At 41.5% G+C, this 23,449-nt stretch overlaps 1 protein-coding gene across 1 annotated transcript in view; it reads left to right on the top strand.

Annotated features, from left to right (window-relative positions):
- The window catches only part of nbeab (neurobeachin b), a 185,485-nt gene that overhangs the window by 56,214 nt on the left and 105,822 nt on the right, over positions 1-23,449 (top strand). Inside the window, exons 9-26 of the mRNA XM_069707305.1 lie at positions 2,505-2,702; positions 2,813-2,946; positions 5,229-5,337; positions 6,988-7,140; positions 8,495-8,663; positions 13,885-13,964; positions 14,751-14,813; positions 15,174-15,271; positions 15,634-15,726; positions 17,639-17,747; positions 17,839-17,920; positions 18,027-18,150; positions 19,058-19,250; positions 19,407-20,396; positions 21,284-21,501; positions 21,736-21,889; positions 22,246-22,254; positions 22,797-22,977. Coding sequence (XP_069563406.1) covers positions 2,505-2,702; positions 2,813-2,946; positions 5,229-5,337; positions 6,988-7,140; positions 8,495-8,663; positions 13,885-13,964; positions 14,751-14,813; positions 15,174-15,271; positions 15,634-15,726; positions 17,639-17,747; positions 17,839-17,920; positions 18,027-18,150; positions 19,058-19,250; positions 19,407-20,396; positions 21,284-21,501; positions 21,736-21,889; positions 22,246-22,254; positions 22,797-22,977 — 3,157 coding nt within the window. The remainder of the gene's footprint in view (positions 1-2,504; positions 2,703-2,812; positions 2,947-5,228; positions 5,338-6,987; positions 7,141-8,494; positions 8,664-13,884; positions 13,965-14,750; positions 14,814-15,173; positions 15,272-15,633; positions 15,727-17,638; positions 17,748-17,838; positions 17,921-18,026; positions 18,151-19,057; positions 19,251-19,406; positions 20,397-21,283; positions 21,502-21,735; positions 21,890-22,245; positions 22,255-22,796; positions 22,978-23,449) is intronic.

Genomic DNA, 23,449 nt, shown 5'->3' with positions numbered 1-23,449 from the left:
TCTAGTTTTTTCAAGTATAAGTGAAGTCGTGAGAAATGAAATAAACTCTCTGTTTTTCAGTTTCTTCTGTTTCCTGCAGGGAGACGTGGGGTTACCCATGGTCAGTGACAGCCTTTGGCAGTGGGAGAGGAAGGAGGAAGTGTTCACTAATTCTTTTATATGACTGGCTGGTCTGTGGAAGGATGCTGTCATGCTACAGGGTTTAATAGCTAAACCCCGTGAGATCATTATTTTTACACTGCGGCAGGGCTCACACTAAAGAGCAGGGCACTGGAGCTTATTATTTCTTGTCACTTGGGTTCCACGAGTGGGAACTTTTGAAGGATGTTAGAGACTACATGATGAGATGCGTGATGGCTGCTGTGTGGAATTGATCATAGCAGATGAACAGACCATCTTTTATGCTTTTTTTGTATTATCATTTGACTGGAAGGAGATATGCCATGAAATGTGGTTCAGCCCTCTCAGTTTCTCGATTCTCCTTGTAAAACTCACGCTAGAATAATGCTGCAAAGAAACTGATGTAGCGCCTGCCAGTAAACAAGGATATTGACCAATATTATTTGGACAAAAAGGTTAACTTGCTCAGAGTAACATCTGTAACACAGAATAAAGGTCTAAAATCAGAAACGTAAAAAAAAAAAAAAAAAAAAAAAAGGGATTTAAATGTAGTGTGGTGCAATATAAAAAAAAAATGGTACAGGACAGTTTATGTTGTGTGTTTCTTCTAAAGGTGGCTAAAATTATGTTATTTAAAAGGCACTCAGAAAAGAAAGCACATTCATTGTAGAATTGACAGTCTGAGTCAGTTCACTTTTTTTTAAAACCATTTACTCCCTCACTGAAAACAAGCAAGCCATATTTAGATGCATTTTATGCAGGTGCATGAACCCTGTTTGCTTTGTGTTGCATAACATACTGTATTTATGTGCAGTCCCTCTAGAACCAGATGGTTGCTTCCTCTCTGCTACTCCAGCTCTTTCTGTCTCTCTTTATCTTCTCACCATCCACTTGCTGCCCACAAGTCAGAGAGAGAAGGAAAAACATGTCTCTCCTCCATTAATAATTAAGCTCTCTTGATTAGAGGAATTGATTTCTGTATTAAGTATATTTAATTCACACTGCATTGGCATATTAATTCAGCCCATCTGTCAACAACTAACTGATTGAGTAAATTAAGGCCAGTCTCTTACTGATCGGCAGTTTGTAATGTTAGCCATAATAAATGTGTTTCTGAGGCCATGACTGACTGAACTCTTGCTTTAATGCAGCCATCAAAATGTCTTAAAATATGTGGGGGGAGGCTTAAGGAAGTTCAAAGACAACTATAAGACACACAGCCCACAATAAAGAGCAATCCTCATTGTAATCATGAAGTCACACGTGGGAATCCCTGTTATAATGCAGAATTAAAGACAAAAACAAAGCAGCATATATAACATCTGCTGTAATATTTTCATATGGATCTTAGCTGGGTGTAAATTTATCATAGTTTTTCTCCCTCTGATTGCAATGGATGTGAAGTGACGCAGTAATCCAAAGCTAAATTGCAAACTGTCAGCTTTAATTTGAAGATGTTTTCAGCCATAGTGGATAAACTCTTTTCTAATTTGCTCTGGTTCCATGAGTGTATTTGAACATTAAAAATACATGTATTTGTAAAAACTGCTCTCATGGTACACCCTCAGGCCTTTTTTCCATTTCAGTGTGCCTCCATGCTAATTCTGGAGTGATTGTGCTTGGCTTTAAATTGCTGCAGAGCATTCTGCAGTAAATTACTTGGTTGAATTAATGCAAGTAAACAATCATCTGTGGTATCAAAGCCACTTTGAGCCTTCTCATCAGCTCCTCTTCCTTCTAATTGTTGTGTTGTGCAGTAGAACTTGAAGATTGTAATCAAAATCAAGGTTTCACTAAGAAAAAAAAAGAAGCAAAATCTCAACTATTGAAAGGAAAACCAAATCAAAACAACTGACAAAAGATATGTTTATAAATATAGATATCTATATAAAATAACCATATATAAGCTTAAATCCCAAGGACACAAAGATATCATATTGTTGAAATCTTTGTTTGGGATTAAATGTGGAAAGAATGTTTTTGTAAATTTTATGTCTAATTTATTGCAAATGAAATGAAAGTCCCTGTTTGTCTTGCTTTTCTATCATGAATGTATCTCCTCTGAGGAAATGTAATCCATTTCACTGCTTGGCTGTTAATTGTGTGTTTGCATCCCTGAAAAGCAAACAGTGTTACCTTTTGTGTTCAATTGCAGAAACTCAGGAATGAAAAGGGCAGCTTTAATCAACAGAGAACATGCTTTTTCAAAAATGTTGCTGTATTGTAAAGCACTCAGCGGAAGTCATTTTTCAATCTTTAATGGATATTTTTCTCATCAAGTTATAATTAAAAGATAACACCCATGAGACACTGAAGGGTGAGCATGTTCTGGTACACTCTCCCCTTCTCTCCTTTTATTTGCTCTCTTTTTCTCCTTTTTACAGAGCACATTTAAGTTCAAGTCAGAGAGTGATATCCACTTAGCGGAGCATCACAAGCAGGTACTGTATGACGGCAAACTGGCCAACTCCATCTCCTTCACTTATAACGCCAAGGCCACTGATGCGCAGCTCTGCCTGGAGTCCTCGCCGAGAGAAAATGCCTCCATCTTTGTGCACTCGCCGCACGCACTCATGCTACAGGTCAGTTGATTTTGTGTGCTCAACTACTGATTCATTTATTTGTGTTGCTTATGTTTTAAAATTCAGTCGATATGAAGGGTGTGGTCACAGGTTTTGTTTGATCCTCGCAGGATGTGAAAGCCACAGTGACTCACTCCATCCACAGTGCCATCCACTCCATCGGTGGCATCCAGGTGCTGTTTCCTCTCTTTGCTCAGCTGGACTATCATCAGCTGAGCGACAGCCAGGTGGAAACTACCGTCTGGTAAGAAGTGGAAAAGTTTTATCTTTTGGAAAACAGAAGTTCATGCAGTAGAAATTATACATATTAGTAGAAGTTATACACGTCGCTCACTCGGCTCTCTCGACCAGCAGCTATTAGTTGTGCCGAGATCCAAAATGCAGACTGTGCCTTCTCCGTTCTTCTCAGATCTTTTTTTACTGGCCTTTCCACTTTGACCACTGTTTACATTTTTATTTACTGCTCCTACATTTTTGTGTGCTTGGTTTTAGCTTAATTTCGATTTTTTTTTTTTTTAATTTTTATTGATCAAGTCTGTTTGACTCCTTGGCTGTGGTTGTTAAGGTGCAGCTCTTTGGTCAACCGTTGTTGTATTTTAAATGTGCTATTTAAATACATTTGACTTGATGTTTTTTTCTAAATTGTAGGTGGCAAGTAGGTTAGTTTGGACCTGTGAATTGAATTGACTTTTGATCCTTTGTTCATGAACCAATTTATATTTGTATTTGTGGCTGTATTTTTGGACTGACGGAGAGAAAACACCAACAACAAATTGACTTTTTAAAGCAGTGCAAAGGGAGATATTTCTATGAATATACATTATATTTATTCGTGTTTCGTGGCTAAATTACAGCAGCTTTTTAGGGGGCAAACATACCATTTCATTATTGGTATGTCATTCAGTTTTAAAAATATTAACACTTTTTTGTTTTAATTTGAAAGTGACAAATCAACAGAAAATGTCTCTATAACAGCAGCAAGCAGGTTAAAGTTGTTACAGTTGGGACCGAGGAGTGCTCAGTTTGCTGATGTCATGACATCTCGGGGATACGTTCTCAACATCCAGAGAGCCAGAGCAGGTGTCTGCTGGACAAATAGTGTGGTGATAAGTTTTTCTGTATCATGAACCAGCTTCGGTGAAGCTGTCGTCCACTTTTCATGATCATCTCTACTCAGTGCTTCAATCTCCTCACTCCCCTCATCCCGGGCAGGTCTGCCTAGAGCTTCCCTACTGTGCCCGGGATGGAGTCTGAGCTCTGCACTAATCCCGTGTTAGTTCAATGACATGGATGGACGCAGGAGTGGCTACATAGCAGCACAAATCCCTGATGGCCATAGCTCTCTGCCTCTGTAGATTCTTCTTATCTCAGCTCTCTGTGCCTCTTTCTCTCTCGCTAGCATGTTAGGGTCTTTGGCTCACAGTGTGCGACTGTCCCAACATTTTTTTTTTTCCCTTTTGTGTCTTCTAGACTGAGTCCTGCCAAAGCCTGCTAAAGTTCAACGTTTTTTAAACAATTAACTCCTTACAATGTCAGTGGATCTGCTGCGGCTTTTCCTGACAGCACCCTCAACGAGCGATATAAAAAAATGATTCACTGTTAAAAACATTTTTTTTCTCATGTTACTCTGTGCCACCATGAATTCCAAGCACTGGCGATATAACATGCGTCGCCACAGCTAAACTAAATTGGAAGGAATCTGTGCTTGCAGTAAAGGATCAAAGGATAAACCGAGAGCACACAGAGTTGAGGGTCATCCAGTTCTGCATGTTTTCCCTCTGACTCTGTTATAGCTTCGGTTGGAGCATTAGGGGGAAAGGAATTGCAAACTGACATGGTACACAACCAGACGCACATCAGATTCAAGTGAACATTGATTGGTGCAGTTTGTATGCATGTACTGTATATACATGGGCCGGCCTGCATGAGAGTGATTGTGTCCTTGTGATTGTTGTACTGGAGAGGAAACCACTAGAGGATGTGAGGGAAAGCCGATTAAGAAGTGTCACCGAGCACCACTGTCACTCAGCCAAAGGCTGCTACTGAAAAGCCCGGCGACAAAGAAAAAAAATTGCCTTCACTGCACTGCTTTGCCCCCCTCCCCCACCCCCTCCGCCACACACACACACACACACACACACACACACACACACACACACACACACACACACACACACACACACACACACACACACACACACACACACACACACACACACACACACACACACCTCAAACAGAGATACATACACACCCTGTTATAGTCCATCCCTAAGACCATCTCGGTCCCTCGACAAGGCAGAAAACCAGCGCTTTCTTCTCAACTGAAGAGGGATGAAAGGGGTGAGCGAGTGTTCCTAGAATATTGCTGACCTCTTCTGAAAATGACCTTGTTTTTTCTTTTCCCCCTCTGCCTTACTGTCTCTTCATGCAACTGTAGTGTATAGAATAACCCCTTCACCACCGTATGAGCAGTGTAAGAGGATAACTATTCTATATGAGATATTGTATCTTTTATTTTTGCAGCGCTACTCTCCTGGCCTTTCTCGTTGAGCTGCTCAAGAGCTCCGTGGCCATGCAGGAGCAGATGCTGGGCGGGAAGGGCTTTTTGGTGATTGGATACCTGCTGGAGAAGGTAAGGTAGAGCCTCCGAGAAGATAGCACCACTGTTTCACAACCAGAAGGACGCAACGCTTCTCAGGGACTTCACATTTTCAAATTAATCAGTGTCACGTCACACAAATGAAAATACTGACTCTTTAGACCTCAAGAAAATGCTCTACAAGAGATATACTCACTCACTTTGTGTTTTGACCTGAAAAATACCAAATCCTTCATTTCCTCCCAAAATGAATTAATGATCGAGAAATTATTTGCAGCGTTTTCACAATTTCTTCACTGAAAAATCTGCTTTTGAAACTTCTCTCTGTCCCCTCTATCAAGGTGTCCTCCCTCTCTAAGCCCCGTCAACAGCCTGATGTCGCATTGCCTATAGCAGCGTCTTAAATGTGTCTTTGAACTAAAAAGCGGCAGAGGAAGACCAACCCCCTCACCCCATTTCTCTCCGCATCAATCTTTATTTTGCGATGCAGATCTCGCAGCCGGTGTCCCCAGAGTGCTGACGGTTTTGGAGCTCGGAGAAATGACTCCACTTTGTCACTCAGTGGCTCTCCTGCCTGCTGGCTTCAGCTGCTGTTAACTAACAGCCAGGCAGAGACGGCACCTGAGAGGCTACCGTTATTTCCTTGCTTCCCTCCCCGCTGCCAGGTTTCACACTTTCACATATCGCTCCATCTGTTCATTATCTGTTTATGCTGCCACACCTTCCCTTCTTCCCGGGCTCCCCCCCCCCCCCCCAAGTCCCCACCTGCACAGAGAACAGGTGCCAGACGGGAGCGTTAGCATTACTCGTCAAAGTTAATGCACAGTCAGGACAACCTGCCCTAATTTTGTTTAAACATCTTTTTAGGGGCGACCCAATAGTCAATTGGTTAGGGTGCATACCACATGGGCGCAAATACCATTAGCAGTCATCAGTCCATGCTCTCTCTCTCTCCTCATTTCCTGTTTGTCGACTCTGAACTACTTGAATGAATGCAAAAAATACTTGTTGCAAAAAAATACTTTTTTACTTGGCAAAATAGGTCCATTTATCACCAGTGCCAAGATGTTAACCTGATGCTGCACCACTTAAGTAGAACAACAAATCCAACAGGGAACATGACAAAAGGACATTTCAGTGAAAAATTACTTGAATTTATTTACTACTTTTAATACACTAACTGATTCACATGAAACTGAAACTGCACACAGAGCGGACCAAATCAATAAAAACATTTAATTAATTAATTAATTAATATATATACTGTAAATAAATAAAGGCATGAGTTGCCTGTATAATTTTTAAAACATAGTTTTTCTGTCCGTCACTCTGTTCCATTAATATTATCATATAATATTCTTCAACCCTTTATGCTCTCTCAGGACTCAATCCAGTAACAATTTAAGATGAATTATCCCTCATGTATGCATGAATGTTGGCAGAACTGGTTTTAGGTACCATGTACCTTTTAGATAGAATGAGTTGCAAACTGCCCTCAAGCTCGAGTCTTACATTCCTCCTGGAGATTTTAAAGCTTGATTATCAGATGCTTTTTTTCAACATTTATTCCAAATTTTGTAGTTTATCGTGTTGTGTCTGTTTTGCTGATTGTGTTTCTTGTTTTTAGGTCTCTTTTAGAAACGAGATCTTCATCTTAACCTGACTTTGTGCCTTTTCCTTCAGTCATCGCGTGCTCACATCACCAGGGCTGTATTAGAGCAGTTCCTCTCCTTTGCAAAGTATCTGGATAGTCTGACACATGGAGCGCCACTACTGAAGCAGCTGTGTGACCACATCCTGTTCAATGCTGCCATCTGGATCCACACCCCATCCAAGGTGAGCTCCCTGCAGGAAACTCTGGCTGAGATTTCAACCATGCAAGACTTCTGTAATTCTTGGCATCATCATCATCATCATAATCATTATCACTTTTCTAAAGGAAATTCGCAAAACCTCACATATCCCTGTGTTTCAATATAAATAGGTTGTTGCTGTGTTGGTATATCGTCAGGGTATCACACTGGTGTCAGTTTTGTTGAGATTCACAGGTACAATAAGTGTTTGTGTTGCTGCTATAATAACAAACCAGCGGTGAAATATGATTGCAAATCATATAAGATAGTGCAACTTATAATAATATGAGATTAATGAAAAGTACGTTGACTGTCAGTTGAGTCGTCAATTGAAAGACTATTATGGTATGATGTATTTTACCCGAGACGGTGTTCAGGGACCAAATTATATCCACCAAACCATTGCTGTTCCAGTGTGTTTTAAATGTTCCAGAGGTTTGTTTTTTTCCCTCCTTCTTTTTAAAAATAATGACCCATAAAAAATGGGATGAGGTATATCAAAGAAACTTGGTTTTGTGTGGCAAATACATTTGCCTCAATATTGCTGCTGGTGGGGCCAGGCCATGAATAAATAAAAGGAGGAAATAATACAAAATTGTCTGGAGGCTTGTGTACGACACTCCAAAATAGAGCGTGGAGAATGAGGGAGGAAAAAAGTGAGAGAAAACCGCAAGGTAATGAAGTGGGTTACAGCTTTTTCAGCTACATGGGGACAGAGCTACGTTGGCCCTCCCTTCCCTCAGGACACGCCACAAAGTCCACGAAGTTCCCTTTGTTCCTATCCTCAAGCTGTTGCCTGTACAAAGGGTCAGCTGTGTGAATGAGCATGGGAGAATACAAAAGGCAATCATTACAAATGTTCCTGTGGAAATTACATCAACAGTAATTGTTCAGTTATCTCAGTTGCCTTAAACCGTGTCACATCATGCTGAATTCACAACCGCACAGCCACATCGTGACTCACATTTTGCTCATTACTATCCTGTAATTTATGACATACGGGGAAAAGGCCTCAGTATTTAGTGCCGCAGCAGCTGTGGTGGGATTAAGGATTCTCGTCAGGTCCGCTGCTAATTACAGAGGACATGCTAATCATCACTGAACAGAGTGGAGCTGCGACAATTATGAAACAGAGTAATACAGGGTCAGTGGCCATCCCTAACATACATCTGCAGGGATAATGGGCTCAGTTGGAGCTAACCATCCCAGTAAAATGTCTTCGTTACGCTAAGAAGGTATGAGGTTTATTTGATTTAGCTGTCATTACATGTCCTTAAAAAGGATACTTAAATGTGCCGTTGGTAACACCAACACGTGTGAATGTGTTCCCACTCTAGGTGCAGCTCTCTCTGTATACCTACCTTTCTGCTGAGTTCATCGGCACAGCAACCATCTACAATACGATTCGGCGAGTGGGCACGGTGCTTCAGCTCATGCATACATTGAAGTACTACTACTGGGCCATCCACCCTGCAGACAGCAGCGGGATCACGCCAAAGGGTCTCGGTAAGCATACATAGCATTTAGCATGCTTTTGAGCACAAGTCAGCCTTAGTTGAGTTGTTGTTTTTTTGCAGTGGAATAAGATTTGATTTGAGCAGTTGTTTATGTAAACTGTTTTTCATCCATCTGAAGCCTCATCCAAGCGAAGCTCAGTGCTTTGGAAAGGAAAACGTTGGGAGGGAACCAATCACAATCATTGTGTGCAGTCACAAGCCTGCTATCAAAGTGCCTTCCTGAAATGGCAGCAGCTCCCCCACATTTGAAATGACTCATCCCCACATGGAAGCGCTTGCCTGTCATTTGTTAGGACCGTGGCCATCACAGGAGATGACAGTGATGCAGACACACCATATCAATATTGTCATCCCACCAGGGTGCTGAGTGTGGGCGTAAGGTCTCTAAATCCTGGGCCAGAAGTATGACTGGCATCCTCAGTCTGTGAAGCAACAGTATGTCACCCAGCAGGCTGTGTTGAAAGTGAAAGTGTCCTTGAAATGCCATTTTCTTTGTGTTGTCCATTATTCTGCTCTGAAACTATCATTGTTGTAAAATCTGGGTTGTCTTGTATTGGTTCGGAGAGCTCAGTTTATGCTCCAACCAAGGCCAAATAAAATGTACTTGTTGAAGGTCAACACTTGTGTTCTGACAAACTGGAGGTAAAACTTGTTGTGTGATCAGAGGTAAATTGTTCCTTCCAAAAAGGATTTTTCTATCCCCCTGCCAGCAGTTCACAAGTGACTTTTACATTTATCAAAACCGCAAGATGAGAATCAATTCTCAAGAGCAGCGTCACAGTTGGCTGAATATTGAAACACATCAGGGCACTTGGCCTACCGTCTTGATCTGTTATGGCTGGTAGTGAGCCTAATTGATCTCCCTTTAATAGTGGTGGTGATCTCCAGACTGCAAGGATAAAATGGCCGCATATACTTCTACATATATTTCTCATTCTCACTCTTCCTGACTTCAGAGGTCCAATATCTTACACTTTTTACGGTGTTCCATTTAAAGACTTAATATCCATTTTGGTGGTTTTAAGTACCAAAAACCATCTCAATACAGTTTTATATCTCTCTTAATCTTCTCTGTTTTGGTCTGTGTCTTGGAGGTGCATTGATTTTAGTGTCCCTCTCTTCTGATTGGCTGATTAACCCAGGTCCAGGCCAGCCATAGTTTTTTTTTTTTTGGACAGCTGCATGTGTTTTCTTCAGTATAAAAGGTTGGACAGTGGGCTGTGGACATATGACATGAGCGTGAGTTTGTGACATCACAAACTTATTTAGGTTCAACCAGCACAGTTACTAAATATGGGCTGTGTATTTCTCTGTCGACTGTGTTTTGACTTTTTTTTACAGTATTTATATAGAACCTAGACCTGCTTAACCATCAAAAATAAGTAAACAAAATGTGCGGACTGAAACACGAACAATCTGTCTAGACATCCAGAAAATCCGTCACATTCAGAAAGAGATGCAAAGTTTCCCACAAGATTGAAGTTCATGTGTTGGTGCTCCAATATGAAAGCAGCTTACGGCTCACACATAATCAACTAAATTGTACGAACATGGTTAAACAATTAAAAGTAACCGTTTACCAGTTTGGGTGCGTTCATGAATACGGTTGGAAATGGTCAGAGCATCATTCGAGCTGTTTGTCAAAAACTCAGTTTCAGTTTCTTATCACTCAGAGCAGGGGTGGATGATTAGTGGTGTGGGCGGGTCAAAAGTGATGTGGGCGGATCATTATTGATGTGGGCGGATCATTATTGATGTGGGCGGATCATTAGTGATGTGGGTGGGTCATAAGTGATGTGGGCGGATCAAAAGCGATGTGGGCGGATCATTAGTGATGTGGGCGGATCATTAGTGAGGTGGGCGGATCATTAGTGATGTCGGCAGATCATTAGTGATGTGGGCGGATCATTAGTGATGTGGGTGGATCGTTACTGATGTTGGCAGATCATTAGTGATGTTGGGACTGCAGACAAACTACTGCACATTAAAAACACTGTCAAAGAAAAAGTCATGTTGTGGTGTTTTTCTTTTTCTTAGAAACAAACCAAAAATAACGAATAACAGTATCATTAGAGTATTGGATCAATAAGCAGTCCAAATAAGAGCAGCAGTATCATTAACATCTTAACAATATCCATTCCTGTTCCTCACTTACTGGTTATACAGGAAACTCAAGAAGCAATTTAAATTATTCCAGCCAAAAAAGTAATGATAAAAAAAATCATTAAATCTTGTCTCATCTTTTTGTTACGTCTTTTTTTTTTTTTTTTTTTTTACCAAATCATAGAGATTAGTATCGGCCCAGACGTGTGCTGCTACTCACCACCACCAACCTATGGGGAACACTGGGCTACACATACTGAACTATGCCACACATTAGTCGGCCACCTTCCTCCACTGGGTTCTCAGCCTTCCCTTAATGTAAGCTTTTCAATTAGGGGTGTAATTACAGTGCTGCTTGTTGTTGAGTCGCTGGTATTAATGGGCTGAGAAAATGTCTGAGATTCTGTGGAAGACATCTCAAAATGGATTACCTTCGTGCTGTATGTAATTTTCAAAGTGAGTCTGGTTTCATTGATCTGTGCTTGATTTGACAGGCCCGTTTTTCTCTCTGTCCTTCTTAACTGAGAAATGACCAAACAAAAGACACGGACAAAAAGGGGGAGAGCCAAGCAGATAATGAAGTGTTCCATTATAGGACACAGAGAGGACATTTAAAACACATCTCCTCCAGCGACTCGTTCGTTTTCTGGAAGTGCCTCCCCTTTTTTTTTCTTCCCCAGGTCTTAATAGACAGTACTATCAAATTAAAGCCATGTATCATTCGGTTATACGCAGACTCAGTGGAGGCACTCATAGATAGATGCTCATTGTTCAACTTCTTTCAGCCTGTGACATGTACCCACAAGCCTACACATAATCTGTCTCAATTTCTATCACTTTCTTTTGTCTTCGTCTCGGCCCTGCCTCTGTTTTACTAAATAATGAGTAATGAAATAGGCACCACACTTGCTTGGCCAGCCACTGCATTCACTTCAAGCTTCAGTCTTCTCCCCGTTATAGATTTAGATCACCAGTGGCAGATGTAGAGAGGTACTTCACAAGAATAATCCGTTCAAAGGCTGTGGTTGCATTGATTTTTGTATGTGCCTTGATTCTGACGAATTCATCTCATGTACGACGCAAATTACCGATGACAGGGAAGACAGGGAAGTCAGGCAACGGTTTGGTGATTGCATGCAGTTCATGCGACGCTGCCTGGTGTCAGATTTAGACATTTACACCTCGGAAATCCACCAGAGCAAATGGAGGTTAAGGCAGTGCATTAGAAAGGTTGTCGAGTGTGAGAAGGGTTCCTTGCCCATTCACTCTTCATGTTTTATCCCTCATGGTTGTCCTGTTTCTTTTGAAATGTTCAGCCATTGCAATTAAAGTCCACATACTTCTGATACTTCAACAAAAGCAGGTATTAGTTACAACTTGAGACGACTTCTGTTGTCATAAACCAGTTGTTGCTACTTCAGTTAAAAATACATTTGAGAAAGTTTAATCAGCATTTGTTTCTTCACAAGCATTCAGGGGTGGAAAATATAATCCTCCTTGTTTTATATTAAAAGGTTGGTACAAGTATACAGGATGTACGCTATGTCATGTAGCAAGACTTTATTATCATCAGCCATAAGCTGTAATAAGATTCCTGCATTAATCACATGGACATAAATCGTTTTTCAATAAACTCTTTCTCCTTGTGCCCTTGGGATGCAGGGAATAAGGCAATCTGTGAACAAGAAACAAGAGCTATACAGAGCTGCTGAGCATAATTGGTTGTGAATAACTTAGATGCATGTGGCTGCAGTAATAATGTTCTTATCATCCACTCCGTGTTAGGCTCCAGCCCTGCACTGGGATTTCCTTTCTCCCTCTATTAATCAGTGTTGGGATGCAGTGGCACTTACCGTCCTCCTGCAACCTCGGGGAGCCTCTTCATTGATTGCATTGACCGGCTGTTGAAACAGTATGGTCAGGTGTCAGCTGCCATTGTATTTGTCATCACGGCACTGTCCCCATTTCCAGTGAACATGTGTCTGGCCAAGGTGGAGGTTGGAGTTTATCAGAGCTGAGAGGAGAAGAAAGACAGTTCAAAGTGACCAATTTTCTTGTTGTATTTGTCCCAGTTACTCTATTTGATACCTCTGCAAATACAAAAGGACGCGTTAGTGTGTTTCTACCTGGTCTAGCTGCATTAGGGATGAGTGAATGTTTACCAAGTTTTACTGCCACAATTCTGCTACGGTGAGAGTGCTGGTAATCCCAAGGAGATTTGTTTGTATTGTTATAAGCGGTAATGTCTGCCATGGCCTGTACTTCCTGCTGTATCTGACTGAATAGCTGTGTTGCATTGATCTGCCTGTTGCTGCAGCCCATCACAGTGTTTTCTCAGTGTACATTAAAACAGTTTTTGGCTAAAAGAAAAAAAAAAGGAAAAAAAAAAAGAGGAGATCACTATCTAATTGTGTGAAAATTAATTCCTGTGCAAACCAGGAGAGCAGGAGCAGCTCTGTGATACGATGGTTAATCAATGTCTCCTGTCATATTCTGTAATTCTTCTTTATTTGCACAGCATATATACACCTGATGGCAGCCTCATATTGCAATCAATCCCCGTCATGAACTTAATTCACAACACGACCGCTGACGAGCTGAGCGCTAACTTCAAAGTGTCAAAGTGACCTTAAGTATGCAGAGGCATTCTGGATAGTTTTAATGAGATGTTGGCCACTGTGATGGGCAGGTGTGACTAAGGTGACCTTGGGCTGGCTGCCTGGACACTGTGCTGTGGCCAAGAGATACACATTGACTTTGCATGCTGCATGCACAAATTGTTCTTCATTTACAGAGGAAGAGATTGGCTGTAAATGCCACTGTCTAGTTTTCTGGTGAACTTTTGATTCACACGCTCATGGTGAATTCAGTAAATCAACAAAGCTGAGGATACAGAAAAACAATCAACAACTGAGGTTCCTGTTTTGTTATTTTTCTTAAAAGTTCAAAGCAGGAAAATAAGACTTTATTGTGAGAACATTTCATCATCACTCACAAAACCCCCGCAAAAAGGAACTTGTAAAAATACATCAAGCATAAAATATGCCAGTAAAGGATTGATTCTTTCTCATTTTTTGTATTCTCTTTCACTTTCTTTCAAACTATAGATGGTCCAAGGCCAACCCAGAAAGAAATAATTTCTCTGCGGGCATTCATGCTTCTCTTTCTGAAGCAGCTGATCCTGAAGGTACATCCCACCTGTCTTCATGCCTCGCAGCCCCTCACCCGACTGCACTGGAAAAAAATTTATTCTTTAAAACATTCTACTGGTGTGCTCACTTAATACATTCAGAAAACCAGCTGTGCTGAAAGTGAGTAATGAATTCATTAGTTAGTCAAGAGAAGATTAAGAAATGATCATTTCAAATAATTATTTATCATTTATGTAAAGATACCAAACGTTTGTGGGTTCCAGCTTCACAAATTAGATCAATTGCAGTTTTAACATTTTACTTTTGATTCAATTACCTAATTCTTTCTTTAAAAAATAAAAAAAAAATATAAAAAAATAGTAATCAATAATAAAAGTACTGCAATGAAACTGAAATATTAAAGATTTGGTTGGGTTTTCAGTGTTTTACACGACATTGTTGCGTGTTGCTGCCCACTTCCCAGCCTGCCATGTTTCTGCTGATACTTATCCATTGCATGGCAAAACTAGGAGGATTTTTAATACTGGATAGAAAACAGAGCTTGGAGTCGACGTGTTATCAACGGGCCAAACTTTGTAGGCAAGCAGGCTGTTCAATGTGTTATGCTGCAGGAACACAGGTGCATCATTCACAAACCCAGTCTGAGAACACCAATAAAAATTGACTCACAAGGTATTGAAACAGTTGAGTTCTTCATCCAGAAATGACTAATACCTGGAGGAAAGACTGAAATACTGTGATACTTTTTGTCAGAATATTGGTGCGCATGCTGTAACTTTATAATGCAATTACTCTGTTTTCTTATTTTTGTATTCCTTCAGGACCGAGGTGTGAAGGAGGATGAACTACAGAGCATCCTGAACTATTTGTTAACAATGCACGAGGTATGTGAGAGTCTTTCTCTGCTCCAAGAAAATTTACACCGTGTGTTGGTGTGCAACTTTTCTTCCCTCAGCTTCAAGGTCACCGGTGAACTTTAGAATTGCAGTTCTAGGAGAGGCCCTCAAATTCAATGAAAAGATCATTTTGACTGCCACTGCCCTCTGCATTGTGTAATAGCAAGCCACTGCTGCTTGAATTGTTGTAAGGAGTACCATGAGCCCAGGTTTATTCTGCAACTGCAGGTGATACAGTTGCAAGATACATAAATTTAGTCTTAAAAAAAAACTAAGTGTATTCTCTCTCTTCACCTGCTCCTATTTCTATTTTTCTATAGTTGTTTTTGTCCCCTGATTTGTCTGCAGGACGAGAATCTGCATGACGTGTTGCAGTTGGTGGTAGCCCTCATGTCTGAGCATCCCGCCTCCATGATTCCCGCATTTGACCAGAAAAATGGAATACGGTAAGCTCCTCGGGGGACAACACCATCTATCTGCTGTTCAAGCACAAAAATGAAAAAGATTATTTCACAAGATAACCTGAAATACCTAATGGTGGTGCTGTTTCTGTGTACCCGTGTGATGCATGAGTGATTCACATGTTTAATGAGAAACATAATAATATTAACATTGATTTCACGGTGTGATATGATCAATCTTAGCCCATGTGATCCTAAAAAATATAAATGCTGACACGATGCGAGTTCTGAGGAAAAGGTTGCTGCTTTCATTCAGACATTCATTTTACTTTTCATTAACAGAGCTCTACTTTATTCCATCAAGAAAATGTAGTGTTGCCAGTTTTTGCTGCTTTTTTCTGTTTTAGGGTGATCTACAAGCTCATGACCGCGAAGAGTGAAAGCATTCGTGTACAATCCCTCAAAGTCCTCGGCTACTTCCTGAAGCATTTGGGCCACAAGTAAGTAACGCCTTCTGGTGGCTGTGTTGGAGATTCTCGTCACATGTTCATAAATGTTTTTATAATGAGGTCTGAAGATGAATGAGTCCTCAAATTTTTCAAACAATAGGTCTCTTCTATGCTGTAATCTACTCTGTTTAGTTGTTTTTAGCCTTTCCATGTCCATGCAATGTAAATGTTAACAATGTTACATAAGCTAGTAGCATAGAAAGTATACAACCATAAATCAGGCTTTACAATCAGAGAGAAGAGTTGTCTGTTGCTGCCACACAGAAAAGCCAAAAACCTCTTGACTAGATGCCAGTTTTGCAAAAAAGGGGTGCACTGCTTTGTAGAGCACCTGGATTCTTGGCATTGTGCCCTAAAACCATTAAGAAGAGTGGAACAGGCCCAAGTTACTGTCCTGCAGAGTAAAATATATAATAAAACTACCCACTAGGCTGTCAGCATATCATCTGTATGGTGCACATTGGAGAGGAGAAGAGAGAACGCTTATAGCGGGAGAGCTCAAGATAAAAAAAAAAAAAAAGGATGGATGGGGAAGATATGAGCGTAGTGCTGTGTGTGGTGTTACTGGGGCCGGCTAAATGGAGAGATAGAGCAGGTATAGGCCCCGGCTAGACGACCTCGGGAACAAGTGAAAAGCCTATATCCTTATGATTTTGTCTCCTTACTATTAAAAGCTTTAATAGAATCTAGTTCACTTTGGGTTTAAGTGCTGCTCATAAAGAAATAAAGATGTTTCTTCAGTGCTTTGGTGAGATTATTAGTTTAATTTGTAATATTATATGTGTTAGCACAGTAATGTTAGATATTGGTTACTCTATCTTCATGTAATAAGTCAATCCGATAAAGAGGTTTTGTTGCACAGATCAACTTTTTGTGGGTATGCGCCAAAAAGAAAGAAGAAACATAAATATTTAGTAAAAGCACCAATAACTACCCTGACAATATTATTGCAGTATCAATGTTAAGATATTTGTTAAAAAAATATCATAATGTTTGTGTTTTTCCATATCACTCAGCCCTCCCACCACTCCCCACAATTATACAAGTTTAAACAAACATAATGAAAAGGACATTTCAATGACAGTTTTAGAGTTAAATATGCATCCTGTTGTTTGATCATCTTATCTCTCTAACAGCAGAGTTTCATCTTTTCTCACATCCATCCAGAGCACATAGTTGAAAACTGTGTGCCTTCATGATCTTAGCTGATAGTTTAAAGTGTATTCAAGGGAAAAGAGGGTGACATTGTCTGGATTTACACTCATGAAAGCATTTACAGCCAGACACTGCAGCTCAGCTTGCAATGCATCATCAGTCTGCCCTTTTCTCCCAAATCTCCGTATTTATACAGTTGAGAGAGACTCGACTCTTCTCCCGAGTGTCCAATTTGCCACCCTCTGCAAAATACAAAAAAATGTCAACTTATTAGGAAAGTCCCAGTTTGTCTTGCGCCATTGGCAGCAGAGTAGAAAAGCTGCGCGTTAGCATTTTGACAGCAGTCCTCTTGCTGTTTGCGGAAACAGTTTTCCCGCTGTTGAACCTATTCAGCCGTTGTATCTTGGAGCCGTTCGTAGTGACAGGCCAACTTCGTTATCCTACACACCTCCAACACATTTTCCCCCAATTTATGACAGCAGGCAGTTTCTGACACTTGTCTCCAGAGCCCGGCGCTCTGTGGGTGAGAAGAGGGAAGCAAGCTGACGGCACTCACTGATCCTTTTGGTGGCTTAGGGAGCTCTAAACAACGCACTTCACCATTATTTCTGTGTGTGTGTGTGTGTGTGTGTGTGTGTGTGTGTGTGTGTGTGTGTGTGTGTGTGTGTGTGTGTGTGTGTGTGTGTGTGTGTGTGTGTGTGTGTGTGTGTGTGTGTGTGTGTGTGTGTGTGTGTGTGTTTATCCACAGGAGAAAGGTGGAGATCATGCACACACACAGCCTCTTCACTCTCCTGGGAGAGAGGCTCATGCTGCACACCAACACTGTGACTGTGACGACCTACAACACTCTTTACGAGGTAACAAAACATTTTCTTTTCAAATGTCCCAGCATTTCCGCGGCGGTGATTTTTTATCTGACTGACGTGTTCTCGCTGCTTGCGGCACCAGATTCTGACAGAGCAGGCGTGCACACAGGTAGTTCACAAACCCCATCCTGAGCCCGACTCCACTGTCAAGATTCAGAACCCAAGTAAGCCCGTTCTGTGTCACAGAGTCTTGTCTTTTCCAAAGTACTTGGTTATCCGGTAAAACTGACAATATGGGCTCGTATCCCTGTTTGCATGCGTGTGGTTTAGTGATTCTCAAGGTGGTGGCAACTTTATTGAAGAACTCTGCCCCCAGCACTGAGCTGATGGAGGTTCGACGGCTCTTCCTTTCAGATATGATCAAACTGTTCAGCAACAGCCGAGAGAACAGACGGTGAGCAGAACTTCACCACCTTTTACTCACCCACTCCATTAATTATCTTTCTGGTTCCTGTATCGAAGAAAAGAGTCAAAAGACACTCAGATTCCCTCTGTCTACCGTGTCTGACAAGCTCATATAGATGATAAATCATCTTGAGACATGCACGTGTTCTCAAGGAGATGTTTCTGTGACAGTGTCTGACAGTTGCTCTCATTCCTGCTTTCTCTCTTTTTCCTTTGCAAGATTAGATCTTTCTGTTCTGATGCACAGACACACACTGTAGGCCATACAGCAATTAAAATGATCATTCTAAGGAAAGCACAGACTTACATCGACAACATAATTAGCTAAGATGAAAAGGCAAAAGTGCTTTGTCATATAAAATTGTTGAATTGAAGAAGCACTTAATTGCTTTTCACTTTTGGCATTCTATTTGTGAGATACTGCAGCCAAATACACAAATAAATGAATCTACGAATAGACAAATTAATAACAGTCTGTCACGTTAATACCAAAATGCCAAATAACACTGGTATGTTATTTTGACTTCAAGAAAGATGTTGAGGAGAAACAGGAATTATAACTCCATTAAATTATTTTTGAATGTTTATTGCTTCTGTTTTTTTAAATCAATTATAATAAACATTTGGACTACATCAAAATCATACCAACAACACTCATTATAAATGCTTGATAAGGTCTAACCTGGTTGCGGAGTGGTTGTGGTGCATACAGCACTGTGTCCAGGGTCAATTCCCATTCTTTGCTGCACGTCTTTCCACTGCTCTATTTTCCAAACATGTCCTGTCTGTCTCTACTGCTCCTGTCTAATAAAGGCAAAATGCAAAAGTTAAGCTACAGATTTGCTTAAATGACTGAAACTCTTTTATTAAATTCACACTGGTGATGTGTTATGCAGGTGTCTGCTTCAGTGCTCCGTGTGGCAGGACTGGATGTTTTCACTTGGCTACATCAATCCTAAAACTTCAGAAGAGCAGAAAATCAGCGAGATGATGTACAACATCTTCCGCATTCTGCTCTACCACGCCATCAAGTATGAGTGGGGAGGGTGGCGGGTGTGGGTGGACACGCTCTCCATAGCCCACTCTAAGGTGAGTCCTGCACCGTACAACAAAGAGGAAACACTGACCTCTGCTGTTAAGGGAGACATGTATTCTGTCTGATCTTAGCCGGTATGCCTCTTGTAGCTTTTCAGTTTACATCATCGACACGTGGCTAATGATGTTTATAACATTAACTTTTATTAGGTGACATATGAGGCACATAAAGAGTACCTGGCCAAGATGTATGAAGAGTACCAGCGTCAAGAGGAGGAGAATATTAAGAAAGGGAAGAAGGGTTTGGTCAGCACTATCTCTGGTCTATCTGCTCAGGCCTCTGGCATTCAGGGTGTGATTGAGATCAGAGAAATCGACGATAACTTCCAGACACCGGAGAGTGAGACAGACTACGAGAGTGCAGACTCGCGCAACCTGCTGGCTGAAGGGAAGGGGCCCAAAGAGGGTTTGAAAGGAACAGGGGGGACAGTGGACGGGGTGAGCGTCGAAGATCACGACCTCCTGGTGGACATCAAGGCTGAAAAGGTGGAGGCCACAGAGGTCAAGCTGGATGACATGGACATGTCCTCTGACTCTTTGCCAGTGTCTGAGAATGGAGCACTGGTGGAGGTGGATTCTCTGTTGGATAATGTTTATTGTGCTGCTGTGGAAAAGCTCAATGTCAGCAGTGTGCTGTTGCCAAAGGGCAGCATGGATGACCAAAATGCAGCCCCTCTCATTACACTAGGTGATGACAAGGACAACATCCCCCTCAGAAACAACTTCCTGTTTGGCAAGGCGACAGGCAGCATGGAGGACAAGCTACTGGCCGATCTCAGTCCAGCTGAGCCTCTGGTCCCGCCCAGCCCAGAGCTGCCGGTCCACACCAGAGCTAGTGATGAACTGAGCCTTCTAGCTCACGTGACAGGCAGCTCCTTACCCAGTATCCTGGAAAAGGATGAGTTTGAACTGCCGTCAGCCCTAGAGGGGATCAGCTCTGTAGCTGGTACCGAGGCTGAGACCTACTCCAAAGGACCTGAGGTCCCTGAGGGCACAGCCACAGCAGAATCTGAACGGGACTCCTCGGCTGGCAAGACCAGCAGTGCAGTAGATGCAACAAGCAACACTTCTGACACGGAGAGATCAGATGATGGCAATGACAAGGAGATGAAAAAGATTCAGACAACAACCACCACACAGGTCAGTCTGAAACTAAATCTTCATGTAGTTTATTGATGTAAAATAGGTTTTCTGGTAATATCCAACACAAAAAAGAGGTTCACTCATTTCACCACAGTCAAAATACTTTAAAGCTCTCAGCCACAGGGAAGCACAACTGTGGACAATCATGAATATTGAAAAATAGAAGTCAAAGAGAAGAAGATGAGGAGTGGGACGAATGTGGGAGGGAGACAAAGGTTAATGTCAGGATGGGTTGGCCTGTAGTGAACAGTTCTATGTAAACAGACCCACAGAGGTCTTACTTTCCACAACTGCGCTTGTTATGGGGACACGAAAGCCTGGTACACATCAGGAATCGGCCCTCTGAGACTCAGGAAACTGGGCTGCCAGAGGAGTTGGCTGAGCTAACAGGAGGACAGAAAAAGACAACCACTATTCTGTAGTCATCGCCTGGGACTTGTTCATCGCTTCCCTCTTCTCATATGAGCCAGCTCCGTCTCAGAGGTCAGACTCTTTTGCCTCGACTGGGTCACTGATGGAGGGCCGGTGGGAGGCAGGTTTTATATTTAAACCCCTCTAGTCTGTTGCGTAATTGCTCATGTTGAATTCATTGCAGCTGCTTTTTAAACAGGATTTTTGCAGCACCTTGCTGACTCATTCATCTTATATTTAGAGGTTGCATTGAGCTTGTATTGTTCGTCAAGGTCGGACATAATTATCCAAGGACTGACTCTGAACTGACAATTCATCATTCACAGTGGAATTATATGTGATTATGGGTGCACTTATGATCAGATGAAGAGCATTAGTAACTAGCCTGAATACAGTATGTCATGATAGACAGTGATTGTCTATTTGATGCCAAACCCATTTGTTTTGGTGATTTATAATTGATCTCCCATCAGAGTCTGCATGGCCGCCTCGTCACTCAGATGGAAAGGGACATACGTGTGGACCTTGGCTTCAGAGGGACGCCCATGACCGAGGAACAGCGGCGTCAGTTCAGCCCCGGCCCGCGCACAACAATGTTCCGCATCCCAGAGTTCAAATGGTCGGCCGTGCACCAGAGACTGCTCACCGACCTGCTGTTTGCACTGGAGAGCGACGTCCACGTCTGGAGGAGGTGTGTGAAGTGATTCATGTGCACTTGAAAGACACAGAGAGGGAGTGTGAACCTGATGCAAGTAGTGATACACAGATTACTCCTCCCAACGCGAGGTTTTATAGCTGTTTTTGACATCAGGCTTCTTTATACCTCCTGTTCTTACCTTACTGTGCATTGCTCAGATTTGTATAATGTGAAAAACATTTTGACCCTAATAATGTTGTTGTTGTTTTTTCTCACTTTTCTCTGGAGCCACTCCACCAAATCTGTCATGGACTTTGTTAATAGTAATGAGAACATAATTTTCGTCCACAACACCATCCATCTCATCTCTCAAATGGTCGACAACATCATTATCGCTTGCGGAGGGATTTTGCCACTTCTCTCAGCGGCCACCTCTCCTTCTGTAAGTGCACCTCCCTGACTTCAGTGAAGGGGAATAATGCCATCTAGTGGTAATTTATTATAACTGCTTGCTCTAAAGTCATCGGTGTTAACAGCAATACAGTGTGTACCTGTGGGAAATAAAACGTGTCTGTGTATAATGATTGAAGCTGCCTTTATTTGCTCAGCTTCACTCTGCTACAATTAATGCTGAGGACATTACCTCGGCACAATTTTTTATGCTTGTAATTAACTTTCCTATTTGTCATTCATGTTTTCTCTGATCAATCTATTACAATTATCAAATTTAATTTGCAGTCTTAAATTAGAATCGATTTTAATCATCTTCTTTTGTTTATCTTTTTCTTTGGCCTCTAGAGTACCAAGGTTAGTACTTGTGCTTTTTTAATATCTCTCCCCTAATTTCATGCTTTGTTTACACCCAATTTGTTTAAAGACTCGTAAGATTGAGCTGAAAATGTAATATGCTCCCTCTGGACTGGAGCAGATGGCTTTTTAGGAAATTTTAGGAAACCTCTCTGTTTCCACAAAGGATAGAAGCAAAACGTGGCTCTCTCCTTTGGTTCAATGCCCCAGAAAGCATTTGACAAGATATCACCTAGGGTGGAGCTGGATAGTCAGCTGAACTCAGATAATACTCTCCACCGGTTTTGGGAATTTCCAATATTATCGCTGCTTTCTCAGATACCATACTCACCATTACATGATAAAAGTGGCCCATGCAGCTGCTGTGTGCCACTTTCCCAAACTCAGCAGTACCCACGAATTATATTTATATGTGTGATATGCCCATCTTTCCTTATTTTATTGCATGTTGCTGTTTAAAGAATGATGCTTTAATCACAGCCAACGATGACAGTGTGTCCTTGTTGTTCCATATGTCATGTTTCCCTTGTTGCTCCTGCAAGACTGAGATGGAGAACATCGAGGCAACACAGGGCATGTCCTCAGAGATGGCCATCACTTTCCTGTCCCGTCTCATGGTCATGGTTGATGTCCTGGTGTTCTCGAGCTCCCTAAACTTCAGTGAGATTGAGGCTGAAAAGAACATGTCTTCCGGTGGTCTGATGCGTCAGTGCCTCAGACTTGGTGAGATCATGAGCGTGTGCTTGCTGCTGTTGATGGCAATCAGTGCAGCGGTGTAGTGAATGAATTACAGTATCTTTATGTAGTGTTTGTTGACGGAAAAATAAATCAGTTGAAAACTGCCATTCTCTTCACGCGTTCTAATAATTCCTCTAATCCCTGAAAATTCACTGTTTGATCAGCAAAGCTAATTAATTTAAGAATCCTTTAGTAATTGTATGATAGACTGCAGTATGCTCAGAGTTTTTCTGCAGTTTCCAACAGCGAAAATGAAACTGTATTTTATTGGGAACTCAAAACAAGTAGAGAGAATAATGTGCTGTGTAATCAGGCAGCTTTTTGTCTCTCATTACTGTGCCTCATAGGACTTCCTGTGTTTGAATGTGTCATTGTATGTAAAAAAATAAATTAAAAAAAGATCTAATAAATTCAGAATTACTAAATCACGGACTTTTTTGGATAAACTCAAAAATTC

This window comes from Brachyistius frenatus, unplaced genomic scaffold (assembly GCF_029030835.1).
Source record: "Brachyistius frenatus isolate BFR_SWC_R1_liver_20210118 unplaced genomic scaffold, ASM2903083v1 Contig_68, whole genome shotgun sequence".
NCBI lineage: Eukaryota > Metazoa > Chordata > Actinopteri > Embiotocidae > Brachyistius > Brachyistius frenatus.
The sequence above is the reverse complement of the archived record's forward strand: the minus strand, read 5'-3'. Positions and strand labels throughout refer to the sequence as shown.